Source organism: Tachysurus fulvidraco, chromosome 9 (genome assembly GCF_022655615.1).
Source record: "Tachysurus fulvidraco isolate hzauxx_2018 chromosome 9, HZAU_PFXX_2.0, whole genome shotgun sequence".
Lineage (NCBI taxonomy): Eukaryota > Metazoa > Chordata > Actinopteri > Siluriformes > Bagridae > Tachysurus > Tachysurus fulvidraco.
Window position 1 is genome coordinate 4,274,688 of NC_062526.1, and position 19,411 is coordinate 4,294,098.

General features: G+C 41.8%; 1 protein-coding gene across 3 annotated transcripts in view; it reads left to right on the top strand.

The window, feature by feature from the left end:
* si:dkey-98f17.5 (uncharacterized protein LOC569123 homolog) overlaps positions 1–17,958 on the top strand; it is a 23,322-nt gene extending 5,364 nt beyond the window's left edge. The window contains exons 4-12 of one of the 3 annotated variants that reach the window (XM_047818845.1): positions 1,101–1,155; positions 4,597–4,737; positions 4,895–5,055; positions 5,195–5,293; positions 10,141–10,286; positions 11,402–11,573; positions 11,683–11,795; positions 13,739–13,826; positions 14,188–14,567. In XM_047818845.1, the coding sequence (XP_047674801.1) occupies positions 1,101–1,155; positions 4,597–4,737; positions 4,895–5,055; positions 5,195–5,293; positions 10,141–10,286; positions 11,402–11,573; positions 11,683–11,795; positions 13,739–13,826; positions 14,188–14,211 (999 nt within the window). In that variant the 3' untranslated portion in view covers positions 14,212–14,567. Of the gene's footprint in view, positions 1–1,100; positions 1,156–4,596; positions 4,738–4,894; positions 5,056–5,194; positions 5,294–10,140; positions 10,287–11,401; positions 11,574–11,682; positions 11,796–13,738; positions 13,827–14,187; positions 14,568–14,951 lie in introns of those variants that run through there. The other 2 variants (XM_027162887.2, XM_027162888.2) reach the window with 2 other exon arrangements.
* The last annotated feature ends 1,453 nt before the right edge of the window (positions 17,959–19,411 follow it).

The following is a 19,411-nucleotide window of genomic DNA, read 5'->3' on the forward strand; positions in this document are numbered from 1 at the left end:
AAACCGAGATACAAGAAAACCCAGAAAACTGAAAACTAAGAACAGCCGGTCAAAAACTACGCACAGAGACGAGGACTCAGCAAAAAACACCCGCAAGACAACAGGTATAAATAGGGGAGGAACACACGAGAAAACACAAAACATGAACAAAAGCGTATGGCACAAGACCGAAACAAAAATTGTCCAAGCCTTCGTGACAACCGCAGATAAAAGCAAGCGTATGAGAAAGCGTTCCAGACGAAACCAAGCGTTCAAGAAAGGTCTGCAGGCAAAACCAAGCATGTGAGAAGATACAGCAGACAAACAGGAGACAAACACGAGCATTCGGGAAACCATCGCAGTAGAAATGACGCATTCAGGGAAATACATCACAGAAAAAAAGCAGTCTTCCGAGTATGCGTTGCAGACGAACACGGACATTCGAGTAATCGGTGCAGGCAAAAGTGCCGCAGTTGAAAGGGAGCGCTTGAGAAAGTGTCGCTCGAGAAAGCGGCACAGAGAAAAAGGAACGATCGAGAAAGCACGTGGACGTAATCAGACTTTGTAGTGCAGCAGACAAAAGTTAGTTTCTGTGTGAATCACATCCATAAACAATGTGTGAGTGTATATTAGAGCTGGGTTGGTGGTGTTAGGGTTATCTTAAAGCCACAACGTGTCATTTTACAGCACACACACAAACACACACACACACACACACACACACACACACACACACACACACACACAGTCTCTCTCTCACTTACTGTGAATGAGAGCTGAATAATGTCCTAGAGAGTTGTACCAGAGGAGGGGTGTAAATAGAGATTATCGGCTATATGCGGGAGCTTAAACTGAGTGCTGGAGGAAGAGAGAGGAGCTGCAGCTGAGACTGTGACGCTGAGAGAGAGAGAGAGAGAGAGAGAGAGAGAGAGAGAGAGAGAGAGAGAAGGGAGGCTCCCTCTAGCTGGCCCTGTCTTCCCTCTCCATACACTCAGCGATCTGCTCCACTCATCACACCACTATCACTCCTCCGTATCACTGCTCTATATTTCTTCACGTCTTATTTCTCTCTCTCTCTCTCTCTCTCTCTCTCTCTCTCTCTCTCTCTCTCTCTCTCACAGGGCAATGCCACGCTGCATCTTTACCCGCATTTCCGACCGCTCCTGGAGTTTAAAGGTAGGATTTAGACCGATCGTTTCTTCTATTTACAGAATCTATCCATATCCGAAATACTTTTTTTTATTTTTTTATTTTTTTATTTATTTATTTTTAAGTCTACGTAGGTTTCATGAAGGTGTTCATGAATGCTTGTTATACAGATCAAACATGTGTGAAGTTGCTCCTGACTCATGTGTAGAAGGCTGATGTGAGGGCTCAGTGTTCGTGCCACTTTTCTTTTCACACCGTTCGTCTTCGCTCGTACACTCTACGCGTAGCTCGTCTGGCGCGTTATGTCATGTGTGTGAGTGTAAACCTAACAAATCTATGACTAATGCCTGCTACTGAGTCATAGCCTTACTCAGATTCATCATTAATCAAGCCTTTTATAGTCATAGGTGTATAACGCAATCAGGTTCTTTCTTGCATAACGGTTGCTTTGATTATAATTGCTAAGTAATGATTATAATTGCTAAATCGAAGCCCCCCCCTTTCCCTCCACACACACACACACACACACACACACACACACACACACACACCTTGATTTAAATGATTTACCTTTGTTATCCTGATTGCGTCACACTTTCTGGGCGTGTGGTATCAGAGAGCATAATAAGCCCACAGTGTCAGAGTGTTCAGTAAGCTGAGGAGGTTCATCCAGTGCAAGATCGAGCCATAGTGAGTCACTCTGAATGACACCAGCTCACCAGCTCGGCAGCACAGACGCTGACAAAGAACCCGTCACACTCAAGGGATCGTAGCAACGAGTTCTGTAATAAAGCCTTCACCTTATACCGCGACTCCGGTCGCCGCATGACTTAAAGGAGCGCTTTAGATTTTTTACAGCCCTGTAAAATAAAATGAAACAAAAAAAATGTACAAACAAATGTAATTAACAACCCTACATTTCCTCTTCTTTTAATCAACCACACCCTCTTTTTAAATTCTACATAACGCTTCTGAGAGGCGGAGTTAAGATCCTCAAACTAAGAGTGTAGGCGTGGCTACTTTCAGGGCTGGAAAATTTTTAACAGTGTGATGGAATAACCAAATTAAGCAGAGTTATTGCAAGCTGGTATCGTGAAATAATTGTATTTTTTTTAAGGTGAAATCTGTTCAATCCGGTGATTCTTACAGCTTTGGGAAAAGTTTTATCATTTACGAAGCGCAGCTTTAAATGTAAAATATTCATAAACAGAGATTTTAAATGTAAAATATTAGTCTGTCTGTGTTTGCCGTACGCTTTGGGTGGGGCTGAGCTGGTCTGGTTCGATTTCAGCCTGGAAAAATTTTTGGGTAACATTTAAAAAAGAATACAACTCTTGAACACGAGTAAAAGCACCAACAGTGAAAACAATACTACATTTTATTCTTCTTGCCTCCTTTTTTTTATGCTCGGAAGGGCGTGGCCTGATCCAGAGGCTAGATATCTGCTTGGTGCCCGTAGTGACCGTTCATGATTTATGACATGGCGGCGTCTTCTGCGCACTGCTGCTCTGCTGTGTTAGGATGACACTGCGTTTTTACGACCTTTGACCTTCCCCCAGGCACATTAAATCTTGTGCAGTGCTACGCTACTTGCTACTCAACCCTCCCCCCTACCCTCTCGCCTTGTCAGCCGAGATGCCGGCGAATTACCTTCCCACCTTTGAGTGAGCTTAAAGAGCAGAGTTCGGAGAACGCCACGTGCAGCCGAGCGCCTCTTGCTTCTAAATCCATTTTCTCGTTTCTATTTTAAGTCTTGCTTGCTCAGGGAGTTTGCTGTGCCATTTGCACCCAGCCCTGGGGAAATTCTAGTGGACTGCAGGAGTATAGACAGTGTTTGACATGTACACTTCTTGAGAGAGAGAGAGAGAGAGAGAGAGAGAGAGAGAGTTGCGTGTAAGCATTGCTTATGTTAATGTCTATGTCGCGTGTGAGAACTGAAGGAGAGCAGCAACCTCAGGGAATGTTGATTAGACAAGGCAAAGGACTGCGATTTGTACGGCGAGCATGACCACCTGCTCCTGCTGTACTGAAAGAACCTCAGTGTTCCTCTCAAACTCATAGAAGGATCTCAACGTTCTTAAAGCGGCGGTTTGTAATTTTCTGAACCCTCTGTATCCTTCGATAAGACTCAAAAACATTTACAGACAGCCAGAAGCTTCGTCTCCACACGTTAACACTGAGTTTCCTTACAAGGAAAAGGTTTATGCGGGTATGGGGCGGAGCTTATTTCTGGGCCAGAAAAATCTAATCAGAGGCCTGAAATGAAGAAACTGGTCAGATCTCTAATATGGCATTGTTTTTGTAATGTATCCTTGAAATGCTTTGATTATTACAAGTCCAGGAACACTTACAGACGTCACAGACCGCACCTTTAAACGATAAAACTCGTACATTTATATAATAGTCTGAAAGATCAATCGGACGATGTAAGAAAAAGTTATTAACGGAGCCTAAGGACTGGGACACGATGGTTTGTCGCAGACGGATGTCTATTAACCGAAGAAGAGTTGCTCTTGGGTTCGAGTGACGAGTGTTAGCCGGCCTGGCGTTGCTTCACAGTCGTTCTTCACTGGCTAGCTTTATGTTTCTCAGCATTAAAGCTGCCAGTTGAAGAGCTGTTGTGGGTAACCATGACAACAGACCTCCTGCTGTAACACAGAAGGGGGCGTGGCCACGTCCTGACAACGTAGGCAACAGAGTGAATTATTAAGTTAGCCGTGCAGTAGTAGTATGATCTACGCTGTGGAGTCTTTCACTTGAGTCCAGTTGCGTATAAATGTCCCCTCTAACAGACAGACATTATTCCCGTGTGTTTAAAAGCAGCCTCGTTTTGATTTATACTGCATATTTAGATGTCTGATATACACGCACTGTCCACTTTATTAGGAACGGTGGTATTCCTGGTATGTAATGATCCAATTAGCAAATCATGCAGCATCAACAAATAAATGAATAGAACAGGCAAGGCTTTTTCCAGCTGTATCAACTTGTCCAGTTTAGGTGGAGTCTGTGTCTATTGGTGGAGTCTGTGTCTATTGGTGGAGTCTGTGTCTATTGGTGGAGTCTGTGTCTATTGGTGGAGTCTGTGTCTATTGGTGGAGTCTGTGTCTATTGATCCCTGTTTATGGCAGACAGAAAAGGAACCATCTCATCTGCCTCAAGGCTCTAAGACGCCTTTCTGCTCATCGCGGTTGTAAAGAGTTGTTATTCGAGAGACCGTAGCCTTCTCGTCTTCCTTTCTCCTCTGATGTCTCTCTCAACAAGCCGTTTCTGTCCCCAGAAACGCCGCTTCCTGGTAGTTTATTTTTGACGCCACAGAGTCAAAGTACATAAGTTCACATTTTGTGAACTTACAACACCTTACATCACCATACCTTACGTACAGGCGTTCCTATTAAAGTGGCATGTTGATGTATTCGTACGCAAGCGTGTTTAGACGCATTTGGGTACGTCGTTTGTGTGTTCCAGGTCTCATGGACTACCTGTCTGCTGAAATCTCCACCTCAAAGCAGAAGAAATTCAGCCTGGTGACGTTTGTAGACACGCCCGGGCTGGTGGACGGAGACATGGCGTATCCCTTCGACGTCAACGGCGCCATCACGTCTTTCGGTGAGGACGATTAAGCGCCATAATTTAGGAATCAATCAGGAATCTGTTACCTGGATATAAGGTGGAGTAACAAGCACTATGGATTCAAATAACAGCACACACTAAACTGTTTGTTTGTGTGTGTGTGTGTGTGTGTGTGCGTATGTGTGTTGATCAGGCGAGCAGGCGGATCTGATCTTCGTGTTTTTTGACCCAATGGGCCAGGCGCTGTGTAAGCGAACGCTCGACATCGTGGAGAAGCTGAGCGAGAAATGCGGAGACAAATTACGCTTCTATCTCAGCAAAGCTGACGAAGCAGGACGTGAGACAGACAGACAGGTGGGCGTGGCTTCGTTTCAGCGTGTGCGTCTTTCTTGCCGCAAGAAATCTTGCATCTGCATTCTCTTTATGAAGCGACTGTTCCTGCGTCAGTCTAAAGCAGAACAAAACCCAGACCCTTTTTCCCCTCCGTTCACAGAGAGTAATGATGCAGATAGTTCAAGAGCTGTGCCGCAGACCAGGACTCAACAAATGTGGCTTTGAAATGCCGACGATATACATCCCTAATCCACAGAGAGTAAGATACACACACACACACACACACACACACACACACACACACACACACACACACACACACACACACACACACACACTTGTACTGCTGGTAGAACAAAAATTAAAACACATTGCATGATAAAAAATCATTTTAAATGACAGTAAGTATGTAAGTGAGGAAGGAAGGAAGGAAAGAAGGAAAGAAAGAAACAAGGAAAGGAAGAAAGAAAGAAAGAAAGGAAGGAAGAAGGAAAGGAAGAAAGAAAGAAAGAAAGAAAGAAAGAAAGAAAGAAAGGAAAATAATGAAGGAATTACACATAAGAAAGCAAGAACAAAATAAATAAAGACCATTAAATAAAGAATTAATAAACAGAAGAAGAATAAAAAAACGTCATTACTCAGAATAAGCATCAATAACAAATCATTCATTAATGAAAAGAAAGAAAGAAAGAAAGAAAGAGAAGGAAAGAAAGAAAGATAAAACAACATGATAAAATCCATTAAAAATTCCGGCAAATATCTGCATTTATTTTTACAGTATAATAATCACAAGGCACGCCATATAGTCAAAGTAAGCTTTGGTTGCCTAGCAACATAACTGACAAAGTTAAAAATGATTCTTTGGCCAATCAGATTTCAGTTTAATAATTTAAACCGTAACCGGTACGTTCTGGTAATAAAGGTGTCAGGAGGTGTATTGAATTTCTTGTCTGTTGTAATCACCTCCCTCACACACACACACACACACACACACACACACACACACACACACACACACACACACACACACTACAGATCTGCTGGATAGAGGTTAGTGTTGAAAAGAGTGTAATATTACTTACAGGGATCTTAATGAAGAGTGGAGCGAGGGAGTGATGCGTAGTGCTGAGAAATCACAACTGTTGTGTCCAAGCAAAAGGACTGATCTCACTCTGCCTCTCTCTCTCTCTGTATCTCTCCATCTTTACCTTTCTTTGTTAATCTCTCGCTCTCTGTCTTTTTCTGTCTCTTTCTTTGTTTTTCTTTGTCACTCTCTCTTTTTCTTTGTCTTTTTCTTTGTCTCTCTTTGTATTTCTCCTTTAGTCTCTCTCTATCTCTCTCTGTCTCTCTCTCTCTCTCTGCTTCTCTCACTGTCTCTTGCTCTCTTTTTTTCCCGTTGTCTTCTTCTTTGTATTTCTCTCTCTTTCTCTGTCACTTCTCTCTCTCTCTGTCTCTCTCTCTCTCTCTCTCTCTCTCTCTCTCTCTCTCTCTCTCTCACACACACACACTCTCTCTCTCTCTCTCTCTCTCTCTCTCTCTCTCAATTAAAATTCAATTCAAAATGAGCTTCATTTTTTACTTGTATTGCAGAAGCATTTAAAATAACAAGGAATGAAAACAAAATGAAAAGATCAACAAACAAATAAATAAAGCAACAAATAAAAGGATAACAAAATAAAAGTCCAGACACTACAGGCGTAAGTGAGGTGTGGTTACATGAGCATGTTACTGATTGGTCGATTTTTTTCTCCAAGCAAATATTGGAGTTTTATGAAGTTCTCCAGTTTAATGAAGTCTGAACGAATGATTTCAGATTTGGGAAAGAATTGTTTTAAAATGTTGTCTTCTCTCTCTCTCTCTCTCTCTCTCTCTCTCTCTCTCTCTCTCTCTCTCTCTCTTTGAATGTCTGTCCCTCTCTAACACACACTTTCACAACTGTTTTTCTCTTTCTTTCTCTCCCTCTCTCTTTTTCTTTGTCTTTATCCTTGTCTCTCTCTTTGTATTTCTCTGACTCTCTTTCTCTCTCGCTCTCTCGCTCTCTCTCTCTTTCTCTCTGTCTCTCTCTCTCTCTCTTTCTCTCTCTCTCTCTCTCTCTCTCTCACACTGAACTCATCCCATCTGGAGGCTTTCGCAGCCAAAATCCTTTTGCTTTCAGAGCACAGACACTCGAGTGCTTTTATCACCACTCGGCAGATATCGATATAATGCCACTGTTGTTCTGGAGGTTCATATGATGTGCTTTTTATCGCTGCTTCTCTTCCCACGGCGTTTTTATGATACCTGTACGTTCGTATGTAAATTAGAGACCTGATGTTGACACTGATGTCCTTATAGAATTTTAGTGATGTTTTTATTTCAAAGGGATCTGGAGATTATGCTAGTAATAGTAGATATAGGATTAATAATGTAAGTAAAAGTTTATTGATATATAAAAAGTTCATTCATTCTCTACCACTTATCCGTACTACCTCGGGTCACGGGGAGCCTGCGCCTATCTCAGGCGTCATCGGGCATCGAGGCAGGATACACCCTGGACGGAGTGCTAACCCATCGCAGGGCACACACACACTCTCATTCACTCACACACACACACACACACACACACACACACTCATACACTACGGACAATTTTCCAGAGATGCCAATCAACCTACCATGCATGTCTTTGGACCGGCGAAGGAAACCGGAGTACCCAGAGGAAACCCCCGAGGCATGGGGAGAACATGCAAACTCCACACACACAAGGCGGAGGCGGGAATCGAACCCCCAACACTGGAGGTGTGAGGCGAACGTGCTAACCACTAAGCCACCGTGCCCCCCTTATATAAAAAGTTTTACCAGCCAAATCCTGAATAGAAAGATCTTCTCTGTTGTGCGTATCAGCTCAGACAGGGCAGAGAGCGCTCTAACTTAGCTTTACTAAAGTACATTAATCAATAATGCTTGTAGCCTCTTGTAACTTTTATATAAGATGTAAAATAAAACCTGCGACATGCTGAGACTGTCAACTGGTCGATGCAGAATAATATTGTAATGCCGTTGAACTCCTTTATAACACGTTCTTAAGAAGAAGAAGCCTGTACAGCACAGTGAAATTATTTCTGTATCATGACTGAACCTGTGCTCTGACCCCTACCTCCAAAGCTGGGGTCAGACATGATACAGCACCACTGAAGCATGAAGTGAGTTAAGGGCCTTGCTCAAGGGCCCAACAGTGGCAGCTTGGCAGTGATGGGGCTTGAACTCTGTTCCTCCAATCAACAACCCAGAGCATTAAAAACTCCCTGAGACGACATGAGAAAGAAACCTTAAGAGGAACCAGACCTGAAAGGGAACCTCATCATCATCTGGGTGACACCTGAGAGTGGAATTCCAAGGGCCTTTTTACACCTGGTCACTTCATGTGTTTTCTCTGATCCGATAGCTATCTGATTTGTTAAAACTGTACCATTTACATCAGGCCACATAAATGCGTCTCGGCGAATCGGATATCGATCCGATCTTTCTACTCCCGCCCAAAATGCAAATATATTGTACCTCATTTCCGGGGTAATTGAAATGGAACACGCTTTGATGTATGCGGTTGCTACAAAAACAGCATTTACTGTTTGCTGCATTTTTGCTGACGGCAGCAGTGCGTTTTAAGACCCGACAAGACACCTGGGTGAAAGATCGGAGCCAGCGCTGGTGGGAAAACATATTTGTTTCTGGCGCGATGCACGACTCGTGAGTCACCTGCGAGTGACGTACTTCCGTTTGGGAGGAGTATAGCACTGAGGTATTTGGCTTGAACAACCACATGCATTTACACCTGTCCAGTTTCATCTGAAATGCGTCCCAGACCACCTCCTGAAGGTGTTCGAGCGATCGGATTTATATCTGTCTTGAAAACGTTTCGGAGGGCATTTAAACCTGGTCTTTTTACCATCGGATAGCTATCTGATCACAGGAAACGCAGGAAGTGACCAGGTGTAAAAACCCCCTAAATCACTACTAATATTTACTATATATTTACTATTTTCTTTCAAAAAGTGCAACCAGTAAATTCACTCTAGTTGTAACTTGAAGCCTGTCTTGACCTGTTGAACTGATCACTGATGGAAACTTGCAATCCGAGGCCATCTTCTTGGTTTCTAGTTGCTACTCTTAAGAGCAATAATGATATAAATGATCTCTATTTACACAATGTCCCATAATATATAACTGCAACATCATAAGGCTAAGGTCGATTTTCTGATCAAGGATGAACGGATCTAAATATTCTGACTAATCAATTTGCAAACTATCAGAAACATAGCCAGAGTTTTGACAAGGTTCTTAAGTTCGTAGTGTTTTATCATTTCCTCTTACGCGGCGCTTACGGGACGTCCTGTCCGTTCGGTTACCTCGCCGTTCCCGGTTAAATGTAAGGACGTCAGTGATTTAAAGCATTCTGTTAAGAAATTGATACTGTATATACTGTACAACGCACTGAGGAGTAAAATGAAGCCTGGTGGTTTCGACATTAAAACACAAGCACAAATGCACAAGCCTCACCCCAGAGATCATGCAATCATGCAGCTCGGCTGATACGATTACATAAAATCTATTTCGTTAGCAAGAAATGAGGTCAATCTGTTCACTCATTCCCTCCAAAGTCACATTTCTAATCCAGCACGATCGGTGGTTGAGTAAAAATGATATAGCCGTCATAGACAAGCGGCAAAACGTGGTGATACGTTTCTGTTAGGGATGCTAGAGAAATATTATGTTGTATCAGCTCTGTTTGTGTTCTTATATCATTCCACACACACTCATATACACCCGTACAAACACACACACACACACACACACACACACACACACACACACTCATATACACCCGTACAAACACACACACACAAACCTATTACACCCGTACAAACACACACACACACACACACACTCATATACACCCGTTCAAACACACACACACACACACACACACACACACACACACACACACTCATATACACCCGTACAAACACACACACACACACACACACACACACACCCAATGCATCGTTCTGGTCTTATGTTTCTTCTTTCTGCGTGTGTGTGTATGTGTGTGTGTGCGCGTGTGTATAGCCGAGCAGGTGCGTGAATCAGATCGACGAGGTGTGCGAGACAATAGAGAAGAGCATTAACCAAGCGGTGCAGAAGACCTTGGACCAGCTGGAGAAAGACTGTGACCTCATCACCTCCACCATCAGCAACAAGCTGGAGCAGGACAGGTTGGTTCCTCGTTCAGACTCCACTCCACTTTGTCGGTTGATATGATCTTTAATACATTACAGCACAGTGAAATTCTTTCTTCACATATCCCAGCTTTGGAGGTTGGGGTCAGAGCACAGGGTCAGTCATGATACAGCACCACTGGAGCAGAGAGGGTTAAGGGTCTTGCTCAAGGGCCCAACAGTGGCAGCTTGGCAGTGCTGGGGCTTGAACTCTGATCCTCTACAAACCAGAGCCTTATTAACACATATCCAGAATTAACACTTACTGTAAATCTGATAGACCGTATAATTAAGATTTTTCTGGTAGCACATAAAGGCAGCGTCTAAACTGGAAATGACGTATAAAACCGTATAATTATTATATTATAATTATTCCTCAAGCTACAAAGTGAAAAAGAAAAAAAAACACGGACACCTCTGTGAGTGTTTAGTAAACTAAAAACTAGCCAGTTAACATTAGAGATGTTGAGTGTTTACTTTCATAGTGAAAAACCATTCAACTGGAATTTTTGAAGGGGAAAAGGGGCGGGGCCTAGCAGCACCGTTCTGGTTCAAACGAGCCTTTGCACGAGCCAACAGTAACCTTTTTAAATATTTTCGTTAAATTGTTCTTAATTCGGGGGACACGGTGGCTTAGAGGTTAGCACATTTGCCTCACACCTCCAGGGTTGGGGGTTCGATTCCCGCCTCCACCTTGTGTGTGTGGAGTTTGTATGTTCTCCCCGTGCCTCGGGGGTTTCCTCCGGGTACTCCGGTTTCCTCCCCTGTACAAAGACATGCATGGTAGGTTGATTGGCATCTCTGGAAAATTGTCTGTAGTGTGTGAGTGTGTGAGTGAATGAGAGTGTGTGTGTGCCCTGTGATGGGTTGGCACTCCGTCCAGGGTGTATCCTGCCTCGATGCCCGATGACGCCTGAGTTGGCACAGGCTCCCCGTGACCCAAGGTAGTTCAGATAAGTGGTAGAAAATGAGTGAGTGAGAGTGAGTGTTCTTAATTGTTTTAGGTTTTAGGGGAAATGTTACGGAAATTTCCAACCGTGCCCGTAAACCTGTGACGTTCTCCATGTGAGCAGTGATTTGAGGATGAGCGTGTTTGCTTTCTGCTCTGGCAGGAGTAACGTGAGTTATAACAAGAGCAGCCGCTTTAACGCTTTCCTCTGCGGGTTCCTGGCCATCTTCCTTCCCGTCGCCTTCATCGTCAGCTTTCTCATCAGTACATTTCTCCCGGACGATCTAGGAGCCCTGGTGGGGGAGGGGCTTGCCACGACGCTCTACACTCTTATGGTATAAAAATATACCATATAAATATATATATTTCTGCATGCGGTACAGAAAACGAGAACATACGGTGTGTAATTTTGTATCCGATTCATTTTGTTGCGCACTTTTTAAGGGAATAGTGCTGTATCTGTGGGAGTGGATCCCTGAAGACGGACAGGTCGTGGCGGTGATAGTCTTCGGCGTGACCTGCTACTTTTTCCTTTTCCTCGCCAGGTATTTTGCACGGTAAGTGATTTTGCTTGTGGTGGTGCAGAAGATTCAGAAACACAAGAGGGCAACACTGAGCTCCTGCACTTCATCATGTTTGTGGTATACATCAAGATTTCCCTCTCATTACTTTTTTTAAGTATCTGTTTTTTAGTAATTGCTGTATAACGGAATACGGCTTAACGATATATACCACATTTAGTTTAGGGGGAAAAAACAAGGGAAAAGAAAACACAAAAGCTTTATAGCACTTTGCAATGTTGATTAGAAAATTAAGTTAAGATGTTTAAGATGTCGGGGGGCGTGGTGGCTTAGTGGTTAGCATGTTCGCCTCACACCTCCAGGGTTGGGGGTTCGATTCCCGCCTCCGCCTTGTGTGTGTGGAGTTTGCATGTTCTCCCCGTGCCTCGGGGGTTTCCTCCGGGTACTCCGGTTTCCTCCCCCGGTCCAAAGACATGCATGGTAGGTTGACTGGCATCTCTGGAAAATTGTCCATAGTGTGTGATTGCGTGTGTGAATGAGAGTGTGTGTGTGCACTGTGATGGGTTGGCACTCCGTCCAGGGTGTATCCTGCCTCGATGCCCGATGACGCCTGAGATAGGCACAGGCTCCCCGTGAGCCGAGGGAGTTCGGATAAGCGGTAGAAAATGAATGAGTGAGTGAGTGAGTGTTTAAGATGTCATTCTTTGAATACTATGCACTGATATAGTTAAGTTTTATAGTTTTTGTCATTTTTTTTTAAATCTGTTATGAGACTCATAACCCTTGCTCAAAATATTCTAAAAAGGCGTATTTACTAAGCTTAAATAAGATATTTTCACATTATCACTTAGCACCTAACTGTGTCAACAATTATTTCTAAAAAATGACTTCACAGCAACAAAGACATAGAAATTTACATAGGAACGAATTACACCGGATACTGAGGTCAAGCTATTTCTGCCGTTAGAATTAAATTCAATAAATAAAAAAATATCACTTGTTAAAGTAATTACCTGTAACTTATAAACCAGGGCCTTATCCATGAAAATTCGCAGCGTAAAGAGTTTCTGCTAGTGACGTAATTCTAAGAAAATTCTTGTCGGACGTTTCCACTTAGAATTAAAGAGAAGATTCGAGTAAAGATCAAAGTTCTTCATAAAGCTTCATAACACTTAAAAGAGCTCATAAGGTCAGAAAGTATTAGGAGCAGTGAGGAGAACTTTTAAGGGGATTAAGAGTTTCTTTATCACAGGAGAAAATGACTGAAGAAGGAGAAGAAACGATATTTAATAACGATAGTGAGTTAATAAGATGATACAGATCAGATCGGGTAGGGATTATTTTTGTGACCAAAATGATATAATTTTTTATCGTCTCTATGACATTTCTGATCTACATAACATTTATTACATTTATAACGTACATCTGTAATATGATCGGTCACGAACGTAATCCCTAGACGATATAACCTCAGATATCTTAACATTGAGACAAAGTGAAGGTTTATAACAGACCAGATTTTAATAAGACTTTTTATAAGACGACCAATCACAGTCTTCAAAAGAATGTGTGACCTAGTAACAAGCTAAGCCCCGCCTCCTCTTTAAGATAAACATGTTTGTATTGTCCTTGTTCAGAGCTGCTCTGTGATTGGTCCTGAATCTCTCTTAAGATGAGATTCCTAGTTAGAAATGTCTAAGCTACAGTAGGAGCTCTCTGAGATGTTCGTGTGGAATGGATTAATGTGGACGGGTCAAAAATATCGATTTGAATCCTTAAACTTCTTTTACTATAACAAGATTCCGATCTTATCCGATAAGAAGTGATTTCAGAGCAGTGGAAGCAGCGACTGAAATCATTAAAAAGACATACGTATATACGACCTTGTCTTATCTGTGTTGGTTGCGTCAGCATTTATATGAACACACTATGTTCATGTGCTCTGATCCTTTCTCCTCCTCATTCCCTTCCTCCTCCAGCCAGGGCACTAAAACTCTCACCAAGAAAGAGAAGAAGAATCTAATGGAGCGCAGTGAATATGTTAAAGATGTCCTCAAAGCCAAAAAGGTAAGATTAAAAACTGTCAATGAAAAAGACTTGAAAATAATCAGTGACTGTGTGAAGCTCAGTAACTGCAAATCGATTTAGTTCCCGTTATCACTTACTTTATAGCAGCTATAAATAATCGTTCTAAAAGTTCTCCGTGTTGTTGTCCATGTCGTAAACTTAAAAGGAGCCGAAACTACGTTCACGCAAGTCTCCGGTCGCTGTACGATGACGTCGTCAGTAGGCGTTTCACCTAGTCACCTTATTACTATGGCAACCAGTAGTAGGCGTTTCTACTACTGGTTGCTATAGCAATAAGGTTTCTATTTGTAGGGCAACTTGAAAATAAATCAGATTTGTTGCCACTAAAATGTTTCTGAAGGGTGTTTGTGTAGATGAAGGATGAAGGAGAGATGAAGCAGTGTTCTCTCTTTGTGAAGGATCACATGCGTTCTACTCTACTCTACTGTCTTCACTTCCATCTGTAGTTTCCATAAGTCGCTCATCATGTGACATGCCCATATCTGGTCACTAACGCTTGCTGTCATTCATGTGACCAGAAGTCGTCAGATCCATGAAAACGGAAGGTCTTCGCTCACGTTGTCGAAGCGAGCCATTATGAAAGTGACAGTGAAAGGTGACATAAGGCTAAGTACGGTGACCCATACTCAGAATTCCTTCTCTGCATTTGACCCATCCAAAGTGCACACACAGCAGGGAACACACACACACACACACACCGTGAACACACACCCGGAGCAGTGGGCAGCCATTTATGCTGCAGCGCCCAGGGAGCAGTTGAGCCTTGCTCAAGGGCACCTCAGTCGTGGCCGGACCGAGACTCGAACCCACAACCTTAGGATTACGAGTCAGACTCTCTAACCATTAGGCCACGGCTTGCCTCATTTATCCCCAGTGAGCAAGTCTGAATGTGACTCAGGCAGCAGTGGCAAGGAAAAACTCCCTTAGAAGGTAAAGGAAGAAACCTTGAGAGGAACCAGACTCAAAGGTCGAAGCCATAATCATCTGGGTGACACTGGAGGGTGTGATTATAAATATACAGTCAAACAAATGTTGTGTTGGTGTAAGGATCACATGGAGCAGTTAAATAACCTACAATTAAATATATGTTTCTCTTATAAACAGAAGAAACTCTACGAAGAATACCTGAAGCAGTGCGCGGCCGAGTACGACTTCAACTGAACGCAGGAGGATTCCCCGAACGACAGGAATTTCCTGGCAGGAGAATGTAGCAAGCACGTCTCAGGTTAAACCTTAATGTCGGTTCATTATTAAGACAAATGTACTACACGCACAAACTCTGTATTTCGTACATGCCGTATAGGGATCGGTCGTATGCGGTCAAACTTCCGAAGTGACAAAAATACTCAGTGCCTTTTTTGTTTAACGTGAATGAACGATCCTGTGAACTAAACACCAGCCTGTATGTATTAATCCCACATACGAGTCAATACACTGCACTGATTCGATGAAGTCTTAGGAGACATATCGATGTATTTAGAGCCAGATCTCAAGTAAGTAGGCTCGACAAGCTAACACGTGAACTGTGAACGTCGATTCGCTTTTTTTTTTTAGCCGAGTAAACAATAGACTGTGACTTTTGATCAAACGAAGCTGTGGTTTTAATTTTTTATCGTTTGTTGAAACATGTGAACGTTTATGTGCGTCAGACGTTTGTACTTTTGTTTGTACTTTTCTAGATCATGCTGTGGTCTTGATCTTAAAGCATAATCGTCGGCATTTTACTTTGCTTGTAGTAGAATGTTATATTATAGTAGAAAATTCTATAATAGCACTCAAAACCACACCCTATTCACTGTATTCATTTAATTCGATTGACTTGGTATCTAAAGGTAAGAGATGATGATGAGAAAATTTGGGCTGCATTGTAAAAGATCTAATCTGAGTCTTCCATGTCAGATTATACAATGATGATCCTGTAAATATAGAGCAGTGATCGCAAAGTTTTGCTCATGAGTCAGTGTGAGCCAGACTTATTCAGAAAGTCTTGTTTATTAACATGCTTCATTAGCATAATTACATAATTGCGTATATGTGTGTATCGGTGACCAGTGATAGTAAGTGAAAATGTTTGACACTGACAGAAAATCTTGTCGAATGCTTTTGGTCCCGGCGACACCAAAACAACCAGCAGATCTCTACTCGTGAGCAAAGAATTTTTTTTTCAACGATAAAGAAACTAATTTTGTCTACGAGAACAAAGTCGGGATAAAAAACACACACAGTGTCGACACACTGATACAGATGCACACCTGACGTCCTGTTAGTAAGGTAGCAGATATGTTTGTGCTGATTGATATCTTATCACAGAAACGCCTGAACTTAGTATGTTTCCAGTCCACATCTCCTCCAAGGCTATAGCATAGAGCCACGCCCCCTCCAAGGCTATAGCATAGAGCCACGCCCCCTCCAAGGCTATAGCATAGAGCCACACCCCCTCCAAGGCTATAGCACAGAGCCACGACTCCTCCAGGGCTATAGCACAAAAGTCACGCCCCCCTTTGGGCTATAGCACAAAGCCATGCCTCCTCCAAAGCTATAGAACAAAGCCACACCTCCTTCAGGGCTATCACACAAAGACATGTCTCCTCCAAGGCTATAGCATAGATCCACACCCCTCCAGGGCTATAGCACAAAGCCACGCCTCCTCTAAGGCTATAGCACAAAAGTCACGCCTTCCCTAGGGCTATAGCACAAAGCTCCGCCTCTTCCAATGCTATAGCACAAAGCTACGCCTCCTCCAATACTATAGCACAAAGCCAAAAGGGGTTTTTTTTCTACCTCCCTGCCAGAGACAAACAAGTAGATGTAAATGATTCTTAAGAGCCTCTGTTTTTCTTTGTGCCAATAAAAATTTTTTTTAATGATTTAAGGAACCTTTTTCCACCACAAAGAACCATTTGTGCATTGGAAACTTTCCATGGATGTTAAAGCTTCTTCATAGAACCCTACACCTTGACAAAGAACCATTTAAGAGCCTAGTATCAACATAGATCATAGATCATCAGACGTCTGTGCAGAAGCCCTTGACTTGCTCAAGGGCACCACAGTTGTAGCCGGCCTGAGACTCGAACCCACAACCTTAGGGTTAGGAGTCAAACTCTCTAACCATTAGGCCAGGACTTCCCCCATGTTTTCACATATCCCAGCCATCATGCGGTGCCCCTGGAGCAGGTGAGGTTAAGGGCCTTGCTCAAGGACCCAACGTAGATGTCTCAGCAGCTTGTGGGCTTGAACCCCGAATTTCTAATTAGGAACCCAGCACCTTGACCGCTGGACCATCACATGGACCATCATGGTGCTGATGGATGATTATTCGGTGACGTGCTCAAGGGCACCTCAGTCGTAGCCGGTCTGAGACTCGAACCCACAACCTTAGGGTTAGGAGTGAGACTCTCTAACCATTACATTAGGCCACGACTTCCCCCTTTCTGTAGTCTATGTAGCAGTGACGGCTGTATCGGGTGATTACACGGAGCAGAACATCCCTAGATTTAGGCTAGCTTCATGAAGCCTGGCATCTCGGCAAACATCTCACGTCTTCTCTTCAGTTGGTTGAATCAGGATCTCAAATCATTTGGACATTTTTGTTAAAATAGGTGTCTAAAGGCAAAAAATATGCGATGCAGCCGCACTAAACCAGCAGAACTGGGAAATATTAAATAAAATATTTATAAATATTGATAATACTCATGTTTTTCATTATTCATTGTTTCATTACATATGAAAAAAAAGCTACAAGATTGTTTACTATATAAAGTTTATTATACCGATGGTTTAGTAGGTACACAAATAAAATAACAGCATTACTAAATAAACTGTTAAACAAAGTGTTTATTGTGCGCTTTCTAAACGTTTTCTAAACCGATTATCATCCTATAACGGTGCTGTCTGATTTATTACACGTCTCCTAAAGGCAGTACGTTCTTACGCTTTTGTAAGTTTTATACTTGCTTTATTTAAAACAAACTGTTAAAACCTCATATCTGGTGAAAAGTGTCTTCCATAGTGAACTGACAGAACGAAGCTGTGCTCCATTATTGTGACTTTTCTGCCTTTTGTATTGTAACTGCTGATGAATTCAATGTAAAATAAATTACCCTGCATGTGGTGTCGAATTCTTTCGCATCATTATTAACGAAGCGCTCAATTACAATTATGTTAACTGTTTGTTTTATTCGTTAAGTTCATCATGTGATAAAAAACGCTTATTACTTTTTAATCTATTTATAGTTATATATAAAAGATCTGTAAAACAAGCCATCGTGTTACTGCAGCTATAAATATAAAGTTCTATCCCTAGCCATTCTCTTTATCCAGTCTCTCTCTCTCTCTCTCTCTCTCTCTCTCTCTCTCTCTCTCTCTCTCTCTCTCTCTCTCTTGACTAGAGATAAGTGACAGCATTTATTTTTATAGTACTTGTTTAACATATAGAAATTTTAAGATTCATTATAAGATTAATTACTTCATCTAATTATTCCTCATATCAATACTAAAAATAAATAAAATATTAAAAATAAAGAAAAACTAAACCATAAATAGTTTATTCAGCTCTAAAATATTTTATATCGGAGCCCAAATTATATAAAATATCTGAAGTACCTTCAGTTTTAGTGGTTTTAGTTTTAAAAAAGATCAAATTTGTTTCATGCAGTTTTACACAATTTGTTTTAACTTGAGCTGATGTTCCTAAACCTGAAGTTTCAGCAGATAAGGTTTCTTAAAATCGATCATAATTTGGTCTTTAATGGATAAGAAGGTAGAGCTGAATAAGAGTTAAATGATTCTTTCCCTCCCGTGAATACAAAGCGAGGTATATCTAGAGTCAGCATGAGCCAGGATCGTCATGACAACACTTTCAAGGTAAAAGTATAACATTATAAACATACAAAATTTAGTCTAGGGATTTATGTGAATATGCAATTACTGTCCTTTTATCTTTATAATAAGCAAGAAAAAGAAGGGGAGAAGGATAGAGGGGAGGGGGGAGGTAGAGAGAGAGGGAAGGGGAGGGAGGGAAAGGAGGATAGAGAGAGAGAGAGAAAGGGAGGGAGGGAGGGAGAGACAGAGAAAGAGACAGAGGAAAGAGAGAGAGAGAGAGAGAGAGAGAGAGATAACAAAATGACTGACCGAATAGAAATGTAAACAATTTTTTAAGCCATGTAATCTTTGGTTCACGGTTTAAACGTCATTTATAGCACATCATTTATTTCTTTTCTTTTTTTTTCTTTCTTTCTTTACTTACTAATTTATTTATTACGTTTCACATATTTTTCCAGTATAGTATTTGTATTATTAATAAGAAAATAATCGACTATTACAACTTTACATTGTACCTGAAACGGTTTAAATACAGAGTTAACGATGCCTGGGATTCAGCGCCCAGTAGTGGCGGAAGCATGGTATTACACACAGCAGTAAAACGCAAAAACTATCAAACAATGTTGAGATTTAAACAGTGCTGTAGAGCTAAAGTTAATATATATGTTATTAAATGCATTGGGTACATTTGTTAAAGAAATGTGTAATTTGACCAACACAAATAATATATATATATATATATA